Raw genomic sequence first — 16,994 nt, forward strand, 5'->3', positions numbered from 1 at the left:
GGTTATATGTCTAATTAGCCAACAAATATTTATTGCAAGTTAATTTTACGTTTAACCAAGGCATTCATGAAACTTATTCCAAACTTTTTATTTGTTTTAACCAAACAGTATTGTCAAAAATCACAAAAACCTACACAGCTTATTAGAATATTATTTACTCTATGCCATAAAAATTAATAATTCCACCATATAAACAAGCTTAATTGAAGACTTACCCGATTTCCTTTTTCACCTGGTGGTCCTTGAAAGCCCTACAATAATATATTTTTACAACTTTGAAAAGTTATGTTCAAGATATGTAGAATTTGACTCATAGTCCATTTGCCTCAAACCTGTAATTGTTGTGCAGATCCAGAAAATGTACCCTCTAATAACCTATATTTTCCCAGGTATTCTGCCCTAGAACTATCAAAAGGGATCCTTCCCTAATTTTGATTTCTCACCTTGTGGGTTTATCTGCATGAACATTTTTTCCATCCCTGAATTTAAGTAAAAGCAGATTGGCAAATACAATGTTCATTTTTGAGTCTTACAATTTCTTAGCAAATAATGCAGAACATTGTTATTGTTTGTTGGGAGGGCATTTAAAACTTCTAGTATAGTGTTCTTCAACCTTGGGCAACTTTAAGCTGTGTGGATTTTAACTCCCAGAATTCCTCAGGCAGCATCCTGCTCTAGCATGTTCAAAAAAAAAAGCATCCCAGTAGGATGCAATTGACACAAAATGAAAAATCTTCTGAGAGGAATATTGGCTCTATACTTACGGGAAGTCCTGCTGATCCTATCGGTCCTGTAGAACCAGAATCTCCCTTATTTCCCTGAAAGAGAATTAAGAAGCACCAAAATTGTTGTGGGTTTCGCAAAAGTACTCTCGACAGAGTACTGTTATCTCTTCACCAACAACTACTCATAAATTCATGTTTAATAATTGTGAGTTGTACTAACTGGAGCAAGGTGGAAAACCGCAGCTTGGAAACTGGGACAATTATAGGAGTTTTGACTATAAATATCAGAGTGTTTGTGGCTCTGGAAAGTCATAGAGGGCTGAATGGGGGAAGGGGGAAACAACAGATTTCGACTAAACCAGGGGTGAAATCCAGCAGGTTCTGACAGGTTCTGGAGAAGTGGTAGCGGAAATTTGGAGTAGTTCGGAGAACTGGCAAATGCCACCTCTGACTGGCCCCAGAGTGGGGTGGGAATGGAGATTTTGCAGGATCCTTCCCCTGGAGTGGGGAGGGAATGGAGATTTTGCAGGATCCTTCCCCCGCCATGCCCACCAAGCAACACCATGCCCATCAAGCCACACCCACGGAACCGGTAGTAAAAATTATGGATTTCGACTAAACCCCAGCAAACCAAATGGCGTTGGGTACACAGATCTGCAAGATCGGGGACATTGACATTTTTAGTTCTGGATGGGGTGATAGTACTATCCAGATGGTTCTGGTTCACAATTTGAGAGTTTCCATGGACTTGGAGCTCCTGCTCAAAGAACAGATGGCTGTCACGGTTAGGAGAACGATTACACAGTTTCAGGTTGTGCATCAATTGTGGCCTCTCCTGGGTCAGGAGTCCCTGCATTCAATCATTCAAGCCCTCGTCATCTCGCACTAGGACTACTGCAACACGCTTTACATGGGAATGCCCTTGAAGAGCAATTGGAAGCTACAGCTGGTGCAGAGTAGACCAGCATGTGTAGTTCTTGGGGCCCCCAAGGTTGTAATACCACTGCTTTGCGATATGCCCTGGCTGCCAGTTTGCTTCCAGGTGCAATTCAAAGCATTGGCAATCACCTTTAAAGCCCTTAATTGCATGGGTCCAAGGTTCCTAAAGCAGAGCTCCCCAACCTTTCTGGTTTTGCGGACTGGTGGTGGGGGGAGAGGGGATGGTTCCACGGGAGCAGCGGGTAAACATACCAGTCCCCGCAGCTCCGTTTGCATGATTGGCGGGCACCTGTGCCTCCCAATCACGTAAATGGAGTGTGCACTAGAGGTGGGATACACATAATTTACCTACCAGTTCGCCCAGCACCAAAAATGTGAGCGCGCCAACTCCGTGCATGCGGCCGGCCTTTGCACATGTGCTTTGCTCACACGCACGGCTTCTCCGCATGCACCCAGCCTTAAAAACGTGCCTAAATAAAACAGCATAGAGCCGGGGAGGATGGGCAGGCCCACCCGGGATTTCCGCTACCGGTTCACTCGAACCGGTCTGAACCAGCTGAATGCTACCTCTGGTGTGCACACACACGCTCGTCCGCTCCACATGCAAAATCATCTCCTCTCCCCCCGCCTGCCTGGTTCCAAACAGCTCAAGGCCCGGTAGTGGGCTGCAACCTGGGGGTTGGGGATTCCTGATCTAAAGGACTGTCTAATCCCAATGGAGTTGGTCCACCCCCCTCATGCTAGCATAGAAAGCTGCAGGCCCTATTGGCTAGGACAGTGATGGCTAACCTTTTTGCCATCACGTGCCAGGAGCGGGGAGGGGGGGTCGTGCACATGCATGCCCACGCCCATAATTCTAGGTGCCCCGCCCCGTGCATGCGTGTTGGACCTCCCCATTCCCCCACCCCATTCCTGGCACACAATGGCCCGGTGGGCCCAGTAGGCCTGTTCTCTCTCCCCCAGGCTCCAGACCCTTTCTAGGAGCTTGGGGAGGGTGAAAATGGCCTCCCCCCCCCGGAGGCTGGAAATGACCCATTTTCTGTCCCACCTAGCTCCTAGAAAGGCTCTGGAGCCTGGGGAGAGAGAAAAACAGGCCTTCCTCACCACCACCCTGAGGCCCTCCTGAGGCAGGAAACAGCCTGTTTCCCTACTTCCAGTGGGCCCAAAAGGCCCGAAAATCAGCTGGCCAGCGTGCACATGTGCGCCAGAGCTGAACTTGTGTGCCCACCGATATGGCTACACGTGCCATTCTGAGTGATTTCTACTCTAACCGTCCTGACCTTCTGCAAGAGTTTAAAGACCTGGTTCCGCCAGCTGGCTTAGAGTCCAATGGAGGGCATGATTCACATTGGGCATGGTTGATAGATTAACAACAGATTCCCACTCCCTCCCCTCCTCATTCTACCCCCTCTCCATCTTTTAGCGTGTTTGATTATCTGCATGTTTTTATAATATTGTATTTACTGTACTGTATATCATTAGGTTTTGTACGGTTTTATTTTAATAGCGTAACCCACCCAGAGTTGCCTTGTGGCAAAAAGGGCAGCTAATAAATTTTACAAATAGGTAAATTTTTACAAAAAAACATTTAAGGAGTCACTTTTAGATCCTGGTCATAAGCTTTCTTCCATCTCCTTTAGATGTGTGTGTGTGTGGGAGACAGTTGTCTTTTTGCTGTTGCTGCACGAATACAGCTGTGAGTCAGATGTCCTTACTGATTGGACTGCAGAATAACAAATTCTAACAGTAAATCCTACCCTGTCCCTTGCTCACTGTTGTTTCACAGAAATAACCTCCTTTGGATCGTAAAACAAAAGCACACCTCCAGTTCAGCTCTTGAAAGATATTTCTACTTTGCCTGTGCTCATAGTTCAAGGCAATTTATGGAAACGTGATAAAATATACCCTACTAAAAGCAACAATATATAAAATAAACAAACACAGCTCTTTCAATTGTACTCAGAAGCCAAATAGTAACCAATATAGCAGTGGTGGATTTCAAATTTTTTTACTACCGGTTCGGTGGGTGTGGCTTGGTGGGTGTGGCATGGCTTGGTGGGCGTGGCAGGGGAAGGATACTGGTAATCTCTATTCCCACCGCACTCCAGGGGAAGGATACTGTAAAATCTCCATTCCCTCCCCACTCCAGGGGAAGGATACTGCAAAATCCCCATTTCCTCCCGATCAGCTGGGACTTGGGAGGCAGAGAATAGGATGGGGTGGGGCCAGTCAGAGGTGGTATTTACCAGTTCTCTGAACTACTCAAAATTTCCACTACCGGTTCTCCGAACTACTCAAAATTTCTTCTGCCGGTTCTCCGAACTACTCAAAATTTCTTCTACCGGTTCTCTGAACTACTCAAAATTTCCGCTACCGGTTCTCCAGAACTGGTCAGAACCTGCTGAAACCCACCTCTGCAATATAGCTTGTATAACAAAAGTGACACTGCAGTTTGAAGCAAGTTGCAGCTTCTGGATGGTACTCCTGGACTGTCCAGTGTCCAATGCATTGCGATAATCCAAAGGTCTCCAAACTTGACAATTTTAAGACTTGTGGAGTTCAACTCCCTGCCCAGCTATGTTTAAAACCAAAAGTTTTAAAGTTGTCAGATTTGAAGACCCCTGCAATAGTTTAATCATGAGTTGGCTTCAATGTGAGTAATAGTCCGAGGAGCTTCCCTGTAGAGGGAAAGGGCACAATTGAACTTGTGCAAAGGGCCTCTGGCTCTTTAAGCAGAAGTGGAGTCCAAAAGGATTCCCCAGGTTGTGCATCAGTCTTGAATGGGGAAGTGCTACCCTTTCAATACCAATGATAAAAATGCACCTGACCCAGGGAGGCCAAACAGTCACAGTCACTCAGTCTTGTCAGGATTGAGCTGAAGTCTGTTCTTATCAGGCGTAATAAACTAGGAGCCGGGATAGAGTTCAAAAAGGCTAATACATAAGAATCTGATCTACTAACAGTCAAGGCAAATTGGTGCTAGATAAGAATCCATGGAATTTGTGGGTGGAGCGCAGTGACTCCAAACTGATGACATATTTGACCCTGCCCTTGGCCTCTGCCTGGTCATTTACAGAACTACCCCATCCAGACCCAAATAGCCTGCATCATCTGGGTCAGGGGTGAAATGCTCCTGGTTCGGACCGGATCGCCCGATCCAGTAGCGATGGAGGCGGGTGGTTCGGAGAACCTGGCAAAAATCCCTGCCCCCACCCATGCCCAGCTGAGCTGTGTGATCATCAGAGGCTTTTTTTTTTTTACTTTTAAAAGCATTTTTTCTACAACCTCTTCAGCCAAAGAAGTTGTAAAAAAAATGCTTTTAAAAGCCTCTGACGATCCCAGCTGAGTTGCCTGATCGGCAGAAGCTTTTAAAAGAAGAAAAGTCTCTGCCAATCAGGCAACTCAGCTGGGATCATCAGAGCCTTTTAAAAGCATTTTTTTACAACCTCTTTGAAGAGGTTGTAGAAAAAATGGTTTTAAAAGTAAAAAAAAAAAAAAGTTGGCCACGTCCACCCAGTCACATTACCTCCCACCAAGCCACACCCACAGAACCGGTAGTAACAAATTTTACATTTCACCACTGATCTGGATCGATATGTTAACAATTTCACATATGTAGCCCAGGGTTGAAAAATGCAGCTAGGTATCATCAGCATACTGGTGTAATATCTCTGACCACAGTTGTTCTTTAAAGAATTAAACCGGGTCCAAAATTATTCACACATGATAAATATGTTTGAGATGCAACATTCCAGGTAGCGTAGACTAAAACACTATTTCTTGAGCACTTCTGTCCTTATCTGGATTAAGTTTCAATTTATTAATTCCTTCTCTGAGTATTGACTCCATACATTACCTCAGAACATAACCAGCTATGTAGCGGAAAGGAAACACAACAGTGAATATCAGCTGCTGATTGATGGGTTCAAAAACCACGATTACTAATGTCTTTACTTCCTTATTTCTGTTTTCATTATATCCCATCTTGCCATCTTACTATGGGCTTGGAGACAGCATCTTTCAATCCTTATTCAATAAACAGAGAACGGATTGGAGTATCTAAGGATTTGGCCCCCAAATTCAAGATGACAGTTGTGATGATGCAATCAAAGCTCCACTTGTTTTTATGTGTGACATGCATAAAAATGAGGGGAGTTTCGATGAGATCACCATGATTGCTATCTTGATTTATTAGGTTTTTTTTTTTAATCATAACCTGTAGGCATCTCTGAGATGGTAACAGAGAAGACTAAATTAACATTCCCATTATTAGTCAATTCTGGTGATTTTAAGGATTATACAGGATCATTATTTTAAGCATGTCAGTGTCCTATTTAAGACATGTACCTGAATTCTAAGTTATTTGTTTACAAAATATTTCTCACCCTCTCTCCTTTCGGTCCTGCTGGTCCTGGGACACCTGCTGGTCCTGGAGTACCCTGAATTTTTTGGGTAAAAATAAATACATGAAGCCCGTTATTCAAACATATTTCGAGCAAGACAAGATGATGGTTCCTCCACAGAAGAACTAAGAGAAGGACAGAAGCTATTCACTTAAAACACTACAACTTTTAGAGTTGAGGAAGTACAGTTGTTATATTATATATAATGTTGATTTTGCTTTTATTGGGGAATGTGACTTTTGCGGGATGTTTCTAATTTTCAATATTATGTGGTGTAATTCCGATTTGTGTCAGATTTGAAATTACAACAGTCTTTGCCAATTTGATGCCTACCTAAATAAAAGAAATTTGTTTTGGAAGATGGACTTTGTATATTTCTTTTTTGAATGGGTTTCATCACTTGGAAACCTGACAGGATTCTTGTCTGAGTGATTAAGAGTATTTATTCCCTTCAGCTTCAATTGCCAACAAAGCTGAAATCTGTCACTGACAATAGTTGTAACCATTTTAGGAAAAATTGAGTTGGGTGGTAGATTGGTAAGATTTTAACCAATTTTATTTTCTAAGAAATTCATCTTGCAGATTGATAGATAACCATACTGAAAGCATAATGCAATTATATTAACAGAACCAGCACCATAAGGAGGACGTGTTCAAGACTTATATTCACCAGGTGCTATGTACGTATCCCTTCACTAGAGCACGAAAGAGGGAACACCCATTGGGAACACTTCGTTGCTAGCTCACAGGTTCTTTTTAAAATATCTATATGGTCAAGCATTCTTAAATTTAAATGGGATTTTGGTAGCTTTATCCATCTTCTGGATCAGTTTGTAAAATTGGAATTAATTACATTTTTCCCTGGTTGCACCACTTCAGGTTGCAGCTGGGAAGAAGGACTGTTTAAATACTTTCCTGGTAAACTAAAGCTTCTTATGAACTACTGTTTGGCTTCTCTGATTTCACTGAGAATATTAAAAAGGTTGAAATAAATAATCCTTCACTTTAGTAGAATTTTTCTCTCCCCTACGCCTCATCCCGCAATACTATTCATAGATGTGCAGCGTAGCTTCTGGCAAGGAAGGGCTCCGTCTTGAAAGAGAGTTGAGATGCCCTGAGTCTAAAGAAATGTACTTTCAGACTTGCAAGATTGATGTCAGCCTTACTAGACAGCCCAGAGAGGAGACATGACAAAAGAGATACTTCTACTTTGTTGTAAAAGTACATTAATAGAACACTGCAAGTCTAAAAGGACATTTCTCTCCCCGCCACCCACCTCCTTTACAGCTGTAGAAACTAGGGAGAATCACTTCTAAGCTTCTTGTTCAGGTCTAGGACAAGTCGGCACAGCCAACGGTGCGGTCAACTCACTGCATCCAACTATCTGTGGGACAACTCTGTCAGAGTATGAATATTCATAGACTGGAATAGATCAGCCAATGGAGACTGTTTGGATAGACATGGCAACAGGTCAACCGTTGGGGAATGGCTGGAAGTCAGCCAATGAGGGCTGTTTGGGAGCTGAAACAGCTTGGAGCCTGGGTGTGGCTTAGGTTAACTGATATGTATAAATATACCGTATTTTTCGGAGCATAAGACATACCTTTCCCCCCCCTAAAAGGGGGTGAAAATTTAGGTGCGTCTTATACGCTGAATGTAGTCCCGCCCACCATTTGGCCCCCACTCTTTGGCCTCTGCCTCCCAGCAGTTTACCTCTTTGTAGCAAGCAGCAAGAAGAAACAGCTCGTTTCAGCTTCAGCACAGCCTAATTAGCCCGAGTTGATTGGATCGGCCTCCTGACTCTCAGCTGTTTTGCGGGGGCCTGGAGGTAAATTGCTGGGAGCAGATTTTTTTTTTCTTGTGCTAATCAAGCTATGCTGAACACGAAAATGAAAGTAAAGCAGGCTATTTGTTGTTTGCTGCAATGAAACAAAATTGCTAGAAGGCAGAGGCAGATTTCTTTTTCTTGCTTTCCTCACCAAAAAAGGTAGGTGTGTCTTATAGTCCGGAGCACCTTATACACCAAAAAATATGGTAAGTTGTGTGCTCCTATTATTGTCCTTCTGTTAAATGTGCTTCTGTGATTATGCTTCTGATTCTGAGAACTGCTCTTGGTATTGTACATATGTCTCATGTGTTATTATGTATATAAAGAAGTTTCTTATTCAATGGATTCTGCTGCATCAGTTATCTGTTATCTATGTGTGTTTTCTGGATATGATTTCTGCAACAAACTCTGATAAACTCGCCATGGCCAACTCGTCACGGGGCAACTCGCCATGGGACAAAAGTTACACTACTATCAAAGAAATAGTGGAATATTTAAAGAAATACTGCAAAGGGAAGGACAAATTAAATGTAAAGGGCAAAAATTAAAATAATGTTTTAATTATTTTAAATACTTCAATTGAATTGGTGAATTGTCCTTCAGTGAGTTTTCTGATGATGAATTGGCTGTGGTGAGTTGTCCCATTCTGCTCTTGTTCCTCTCATTATCCAGCTTTAGGCTACCTCTTGACTCAGTTTTCAAGGTCTTTCCCATACACAGTTACAAATATTATGCACTGTAGCACACTAAGCTCAGTTGTTTTGCACTGGAGGCTTTCAAGTTAGCAAGGGTGAAGAGAAACCATTTTTTTAAAAACAGTGTCTCAGGCTATACTTTCTTTAACTTCACTTAAAAGGTAATGGTTCCCCTTGCACATATGTGCTAGTCATTCCCGACTCTAGGGGGTGGTGCTCATCTCCGTTTCAAAACCGAAGAGCCAGTGCTGTCTGAAGACTTCTCCGTGGTCATGTGACCAGCATGACTAAACGCCAAAGGCGCACGGAACGCTGTTACCTTCCCACCAAAGGTGGTCCCTATTTTTCTACTTGCATTTTTACGTGCTTTCAAACTGCTAGGTTGGCAGAAGCTGGGACAAGTAATGGGAGCTTACCCCATTACACGGCACTAGGGATTCGAACCGCTGAACTGCTGACCTTTCAATCAACAAGCTCAGCGTCTTAGCCACTGAGCTACTGCGTCCCCTACAACTTCACTTAACAGAACAAGAAATTTCAAGAATAAGGGACATGAAAATTTGGGGTGGTTATTGGGTAAGCAGTCAACTGAGATATCTTTACATACATATTATCATTATATAATAATAAATGTAACTTAACAATATATTCTACCCCACAGCTCCCTTCCAAGGAACAAAGTCCTTGAATTAAAAAAACAAAAAAACAAATGCATTCAATTATAAAAGAGTGATCTTTAGTTCGTCAGTTATATATACACATATTTTGCAATTTCAAAAATAAAATAAAATGAGTTTATAGGGACTGTGTGAACTGGTTATGAAACCTGATAGAAATAACTGTCCATTTCTGAAAATCCTTTGGGGGGGAGAAAATGGATTAATCTATTGGATTGAAATTCTGATGAATAAAAAAAAAGAGTTTTTAACTCAAGACAGGTATTTTGAGACAGTTCACACCATTAACCTAGTCAATAATTCCAATATATTTTAGCTACATACAATTGCTAATTCCTCATGCATATCCTGCATTTTAACACCTTTTGCATAAACAAGATAACACCATATTACTTTCATAACATTTAATGGGTAAAAAAAGAAAGATGGAGCAAAGAAACTTGTATTTTTTCCCCAGCAGTGTTTTCTTCAGCTCACGTAATTTTCATATCTATCATTTGTCTGTGAGCAAGTGGGGCACGAATGACCATTTGAGAATAACTGGTGGTGTGAATTTGGCTAAACCCAGATTAGAAGCCCAAAGTCCTGAAACAGCAACCGTAGTTAAGCCACCAGCCCATAATTTACACGAGATCCACTGATTAAAATTCAGAATCATTGCCCAATTTAGATATAGATGAAACTGACGTCACTTTCCGAGATAGGACATCCAAATTTGACATCTGGAAAAGTACGATGGTTGTGGTTTTACTTCTAAGAGTAACTATCTATAAAGACCACCAAGGCCCTAAGGAGTTCATCAAGAAGCAGCTTGAAATGAAAGAGCAACAGAATTGCTTTCATTCATACAATTCATATCCAGCGCATTCTTTTGGCCCAGACAAATGGGTGGAGATGCTTTAAGCAAGATTTTAATGGGTAGGGGAAAAAAAAAAAGAAGACAATAGACAGCTGACAATATGACAACAGAGGTACGTCACATGTACAATGACTACATGAAAAGGTTTCACTTGTATTTTACACAATTTCCCCATAGGTGTTTTTTCAAAAAAATGTCTTGGACGAGAAGCAAAAATGTCTTCAAGGAAAAACAAAGGAAGTCCAGCTGCCTTTTGAAAAAGCACCTTTGGGACAACCATGACCTGGATGACTGAGAATCTCCATAGATATTTTACACGATATAATTACACAGGTAAATAAGAGAGGCCAATTATCCCAAACCCTTGGAACTTTGTGGACTTGTCTGGATGTGAAACTGTACTGTACTGTTGTTGAGCATCAAAATGCAGTATACCTTCCCTTGCGCTATTCTAGATTTGTTCTCTTGTTGGAAAGACAGTGATACAAATATGATTATGGCAGGACAGAGGAGACAAATCACAGCATCAGGGAATAGGAACGTAGGGAACTTGGAGAAATGACACTCACCGGTGGGCCAGGCCTGCCGTCTAAACCTGAAGCGCCCTGGACAGACAGGGAAGGGTTAACAAAACAAAAGGCAAGAAGGAAAGGGGGTGAGGAGGGGAAACAAGAGGTGAGTGAAGCCGTGACCAGAGACAAACATGTGCTAACCATAAAACAAAACTTAGCTCTCAAGGACAGGTGATGGCACTTACAACAAAACCAACAAAAAAAAACAGACACTGAATGTAATGTAAGCTGGTGGCTGGAGCAGGACTGTGAGGATGGAGACGTCGATAAATACTTCAGCAGGCAAAGGAACAAAACATCCCCTAAGCTTTGCTTTCTCATCCTGAGCAAAACAAGGCATGTCCCCTGTGGTTAACAAAAGTGTTCCGGAGTGAATTCCCTTGGACATGGTTCAGAAAATGAAAGTATTTCCTTTGGATGGATGAGGGTAGGCTCAGTATCTTCTCCAACAGGAAGAGGAATCTGACAGTGATTGCAATGGGCTTTATAAAACATGACATGTATGGCATTATAGCTGCGGTGGTTAATTTAAGTGATGGGAGAGGGTTAAAACCAGTGGTGGGATTCAAATAATTTAACAACTGGTTCTCTGCCCTGATGACCGGCTGGGTGGGCGTGGCCATGGTGGGCATGGCCAGGAGGTGTGACAGGCAGCACTCGGCCACCTGCACCCCTCTGGGGGCAAAAATGGGCTGGGGGGGAATGCGCTGCCCTGGCGCCCCGTTTTGGGCCTAGGAAGCCTCCCTGAAGCCTCCTGGGAGCGAAAGAGGCTGCGAGGGGGGGGTTGCCCCCCTGCACCATATTTTGGGCCTAGTAGGCCTCCCTGCACTTACCTGGGAGCCCAAATGAGGCGCATGGGGACTCCTGCAAGGGGCGGTGCGGGGAGGGTCGGGGTCAGCCAGCAATTTAACTACTGGTTTCCCCAAACCAGCCCGAACCGGCTGAATCCCACAACTGGTTAAAAACTCTGCAGTCCCTACTCAAGAGTATAAAATTGTAATTGTACCTCTCTCAGGAAGAGAGCTGCATAGAACTGTTGTCATTATCAGCCTCAGAAGAGGGTTTACAATAAAACCAGGGTTAGTGGGTGGTTGTCATTGGAAGTATGAGTGTGTAATTCCGTATTTTTGAGCAAATTTTTAAGCCTCCCCTCTTGCATTATTCACCGATACAGTTCCAACATCGTGACCTTGGGTTTCCTATGCAATCTGATGATTGTATGGATGCTTAAAGGGCTTTCTTCTCTCGGAAGAAGGGGGATATAAAAGTACTATACCTGTTTTGGCTTTATGTCTACAGTACTATGACATGGAAAGGAAATATTTAGCAAACATGGAGTCTTGTTTGTCATTACTTTCTCCATCATTTGCCCAGCTTCTGATCGTATTTATTGGCAACTCAGGCTGATATCCAACTTGTAATTGAAAACTAGCACAGGTGGTCATCAACTTACAACAACTGTTTTTTACACTTACGGACCATTGCAGCATCCCCAGGGTCATGTGATCAAAATTCAGATGCTTGGCATCTGGTTCATATTTAGGACCTTCTGACAAGCAAAGTCAATGGGGAAGCCAGATTCACTTAACAATCGTGTTACTCACTTAACAACTGCAGTGGTTCACTGAACAACTGTGGCAAGAAAGGTGGTAAAATAGGGCAAAGCTATCTGTCTCGCTTAGCAACGGAAACGCTGGGCTCAATTGTGGTCATAAGATGAGGACTAGGTGTTTATGTTCTATTTTGATGGAGAGACTAATGAATTCTGGATTCGAATAATATGAGTCATTTTCTTCTCCATGCACCAGCTGAAATGGTGACCTTTGAGCAATTAAGTGCTACAGTGTTTTGGAAAGCTGCCCCAAAATGATGAAAGGAGCCTAGTTTGATTATTGAGCAAAAGAGTTACCTTCACAATTAGAAAATAAAAACAAAGAACCAAGACTGAAAACAATGAGATGAGAGGTTAAAATTTTAGGAAGCAAATTTTTTGGTGTTTTTTTTGTGATGGAAAACTTTATAACTTCAGATATATCTAAATACCAAATAATATCTCATAATGGGCCACTTTCATTCAGTTACATTAAATGGAGTCCCAGTAAAAATTATGATGGGCAACAAACACAATCCAGTGTGCTTCCTATTATTGGGCAGTGCAACTCTGCTTTTTAAAAGCATTTTTGAAAACAACAAAAAACATGCAACATGAAAGAATAAAAGAGTTCATAAAACACAATAATAGAACACAACTAACTAATAGTAGATCTAAAGTGTAGTGGAGGTTATAGTATTATTTTAATAGCCATAGTTACATATAAATTTTATGGCATACATCATTTTTTAAAGGAAAGAGTAAAAGTGGTTATTAAGCTTCAAAGTAAAAATACCTGGATAATGTCATTTAATCACTCGAATTATGGGCTATAACCATAGGCAAGTTAGGCCAACATTAGGAATCTAATTTCTTATAAACCTGAAGTATAAAGTTTGAGAATAATAGAACCCAAATTGAGGATGAAGTGCAAATACATTTTTTCCTTTCTCTTACATTCAGAGATTTGGGAAATTAATAAAAATAGAGAATTTAAGAGAGCTTTCAAACTGAACTTATCAAGAAATAAAAGTTATTTACAATAATATTTCAGTTGATATTTATCCACAGATCCCCAAGTTTTTCATAGGTATTAAAACTACTGGGACTTAACTTAGGGAAGTTATTTTTGAATAAAAGCATTTTTTCCCCATTCTGAATGACTACAGCTAGGGAAGCACACTATTCTATCAAATTATACATACATTTGCTTGACTGTTAGCTTTTGCATAGAATGATGCAAAGGACTTGGTTATTCTTTCAGTATGCACTAGTTACTCTTGTGAATCATTGAGTAACTCAAAAATCTCAAATGACATTGTTTTTCCTGGAGACATTATTAAGTCATCCAAGCATCACTAGTTGCTAGGAGAAGTGAAATTGACCTGATCTCAGGTCTGAAAAGTAGGACAAAGTTGAAGTATCATCTCTGGAGAAAAAGGCCTTAAGAAATACATCCGTGTTAGATCAACTAGTAGTAATCAACCTTAATTTATAGCAGGTGAATGTGAGAAGGAGCAAAATAATCCCAGATTACAAAAAAACAGGATGCTTTTATTAGACAATGCCATGCATCCATTTTCATGTCAACTGGAAGTGTGTGTGTGTGTGTGTGTGTGTGATTCTTATGTAAATCTCTTTATGTCCTTTGCTATAAACATTTCTCTTCCCCATTGATTTTGAGATGAGATGAGCTTCCTGTGCTGTTTCTCCATTTATAGATTTTTCTACAGTCCAGACAATAGCACAGTACATTTTCAATCTACCTCTTTCTAGATCTTTTTCCTTAGTTTGAGTTTTTGAATATTTCTGTTTTTATCCATTATTGTCTTCATAAAATTTATTTATTGTACACTGCCTTGTTTAATGGGTGTGGAAAGAATGTATCAGAGTCTTTTCAATAGGCAAGCAGTGTGAAAACAACGTTGTGTTGCTGGATGGCTTTCTTACAAGTCCTTGAACAGAAAACACTCTTCAAAGTATCCGCCAAGGCAAGAAGGCAGATTTTTAGAATATTAGGAGAAAAAAAGGTAGAAGGCATTTTTCAGATACTGTAAAGCTTTTAAAATAAGCACAACTTGTTTGCTTGTGGTTCAAATTTGGTAAGTTTTCAGTGTGAATTTTAGTAAAAAATTCAAACAAATTTTTATCATCCTGATTTAATAACTCATAAGGGAAAAGAATTTGGGTGAGAAGAATTCTCTATCTGGGTCGGTCAGTCAGTCTGCCTGTCTGTCTGTCTGTCTGTCTGTCTGTCTGTCTGTCTATCTCTCTATCTCAGCAGTTAAGATGCTGGGCTTGTCAGCTAGAAAGCCAGCAGCCCAGGTTTGAGACGTAAGTGCCATGAGATGGGTTAAGTTCCCGTCCTTGCCCCAGCTACTGCCAATCTAAGTTCGAAAGCATGCAAATGTGAGTAGATAAATAGGTACTACTTTGGTCAGAAGATAATTGCACTCCGTGACATCATGCTGGCCACATGACCATGGAAATGCCTTTGGACAGCACTGACTCAATGGCTTTGAAACGGAGATGAGTCCCTTATGGTTGGCAATGACTAGCAGAGTAATATCCGCAGGGACTTCTTTACCTTTGCTTCCCAATTTTCAGTGATTCTCCTTTACCTCAATTGTTTTTCTGGTTTTAAGTTCTGTAAAGCAAATCCTTTCTTTACTTCCAAGGCTTTTCTGAGTTATAAAAGAGGAAACTATGTCACTGTGTTTATAATGTTTACTTCTGAATAAGCTATCTTTTCGCACATAATTAATTTTGTTTTTCTTGAGATGGAAAACCTAGATCTATTATATTTGTGCTGTAAAAATGCAGACTTTCAGACATTAGGAGCTGCCCAGTTGGCTGAAAGAGGGGTGGCTGTATCAATAGTATAAATAAACAAACAAGTATAATTAATAAATAAACAAAATGCTAACTCTTTGCTAGCATCTAGTGGTCAACTGGAATTCTGGAGCCCAAATAGGCTAGCCCTACACAATACTGGAATGCAGGACCTGAAACTGCAACAGCTACTGATATTTCTATTTTTAAGGATGAAAAGGAAGAAAAACTAATGCTGAGCTAATTACTGTCCCATTCAGAAAATTGTCATTGCCAGCAAAAAAGAAGGCTTTTCCTTTCCCTTTTCTCTGAATGGTGCAAGAATTCAGCAAAAATTTTAAAGTGATGAAGATGATTTCTCTCCATCTTCTTTAAATATGACCTTCCTTTCCGTCAAGGACCTGCATTTATTAACATTTGGGTTCCAATCCATTGAAGGTCCTTTCTTTTCCATTTTCCATTGCTTTCAATCAAAGAAGAATAGTTTTCCCCAACGTAAGACTCACAGCTTAGCGCATTAAGATCTCTATAAAAATACATCAGTTCCACCAAGCAGTAAGAGATAACAAGTGGGAAGCAACCTTCCACAAAACAGCTGATACTAATCTACATCTGATTTGGCATCCCATCAAGCTTCCATTTTGAATTTAATTGAACTGGAGGAATAAATATTTGTGCTACAGATTCCCACTTAGGAGTGCAAGTAGACTGGGTCAAGACCAGAACATACAAATTCTAATATTATAATCTGAACTGGTCCTTAAAATAAATATGCATTAAGAGCAAGATGTCTACATACATACATATGTGTATATAGGGAAATATATGCGGTAAATAGTGTTCCCTTGTCCAATTCTTTAGCGCCTTGTTTCTTTGTTAAACAATAAAGTTTGTATTTCCACCTCTAGATCGTTTTGCAATCTATTTGGGATTAACACTCTCATTCATTCTCTAATTCATCTAATTCTAATTCTAGTTCGTTGGTTTCCAGGTTGAGCAGGGGCTTAAGCTAGAAGACCTCCAAGGTCCCTCCCAATTTTGCTATTCTGTTATTCTGTTAAGTGAGTTTTCGCTCAACCTTCCTCCTTCAAAAATATGTTAGCATTGCCACTGACAGGCAAACAAGGGGTATCCCATGCTGTTAGAGGTGTGAAGGACAACAGCTTTGGCAGAGTGACCAGCACTAGTGCTGCTGATTTTCAAATTTCTCCAGCTTACTAGTTTTCACTGTGTTTCTACTGCTACAAAGCAATACTCTCAATAAGAAAATTGTTCAGTATCTTCCTACTGTCCGTCCTTCCATACTACAGTACTGGCCAAAATTGTGGAAACCTTTTTGGGAGAAGTGTATTTTCTAAAACTAGCTAATGACGCCACTTTTTTTGGGAGTAGTACCATAAAATTATATATCAATGGAAAGATAATTTAATCAAGAATGTAATGCAATAACTTTTAGGAAGGATTTACTATTAGAATAGCAGTCACAGTATAAAGAAGAAAAAGTGAAACACAGAAAAAAACGAGACATACAAAAATTATCACCATGTCAATTAATACTTAGTTGGGTAACCTTTAGCATGAATTATGACCTTACAACGTCTTCTCATGGAGTGAACCAAGTCTTTTAATTCTGCAGCTATTATAATGTGAAACCAAACCAGATTGCTTCTATTAACTGGGTTTTATTGCTGGGTTGCTTCTGACTAACAAGTTTCTTTAGTCGGCTCCATAGTTTTTCAATTGGGTTAAGGTCTGGGCAATTCCCAGGCCATTCCAGCAGTGGAATAGGATTATCTTGAAAGTCCAAAAAAAGGTGATGCTATTATTTATTTATTTATTTATTTATTTATTTATTTATTTATTTATTTATTTA

General features: G+C 40.7%; 1 protein-coding gene across 50 annotated transcripts in view; it reads right to left on the bottom strand.

Annotated features, from left to right (window-relative positions):
• Window positions 1-16,994, bottom strand: part of COL13A1 (collagen type XIII alpha 1 chain) — a 134,777-nt gene that overhangs the window by 14,163 nt on the left and 103,620 nt on the right. For 28 of the 50 annotated variants that reach the window (XM_087872224.1, XM_087872220.1, XM_087872207.1 and 25 more), the window contains 4 exons: window positions 10,696-10,731; window positions 6,050-6,103; window positions 765-818; window positions 216-251 (listed from right to left, as the gene is read on the bottom strand). In XM_087872224.1, coding sequence (XP_087728350.1) covers window positions 216-251; window positions 765-818; window positions 6,050-6,103; window positions 10,696-10,731 — 180 coding nt within the window. The remainder of the gene's footprint in view (window positions 1-215; window positions 252-764; window positions 819-6,049; window positions 6,104-10,695; window positions 10,732-16,994) is intronic. The other 22 variants (XM_087872237.1, XM_087872232.1, XM_087872221.1 and 19 more) reach the window with 1 other exon arrangement.

This window comes from Pantherophis guttatus, chromosome 6 (assembly GCF_059756535.1).
Source record: "Pantherophis guttatus breed Tessera chromosome 6, ASM5975653v1, whole genome shotgun sequence".
NCBI lineage: Eukaryota > Metazoa > Chordata > Lepidosauria > Squamata > Colubridae > Pantherophis > Pantherophis guttatus.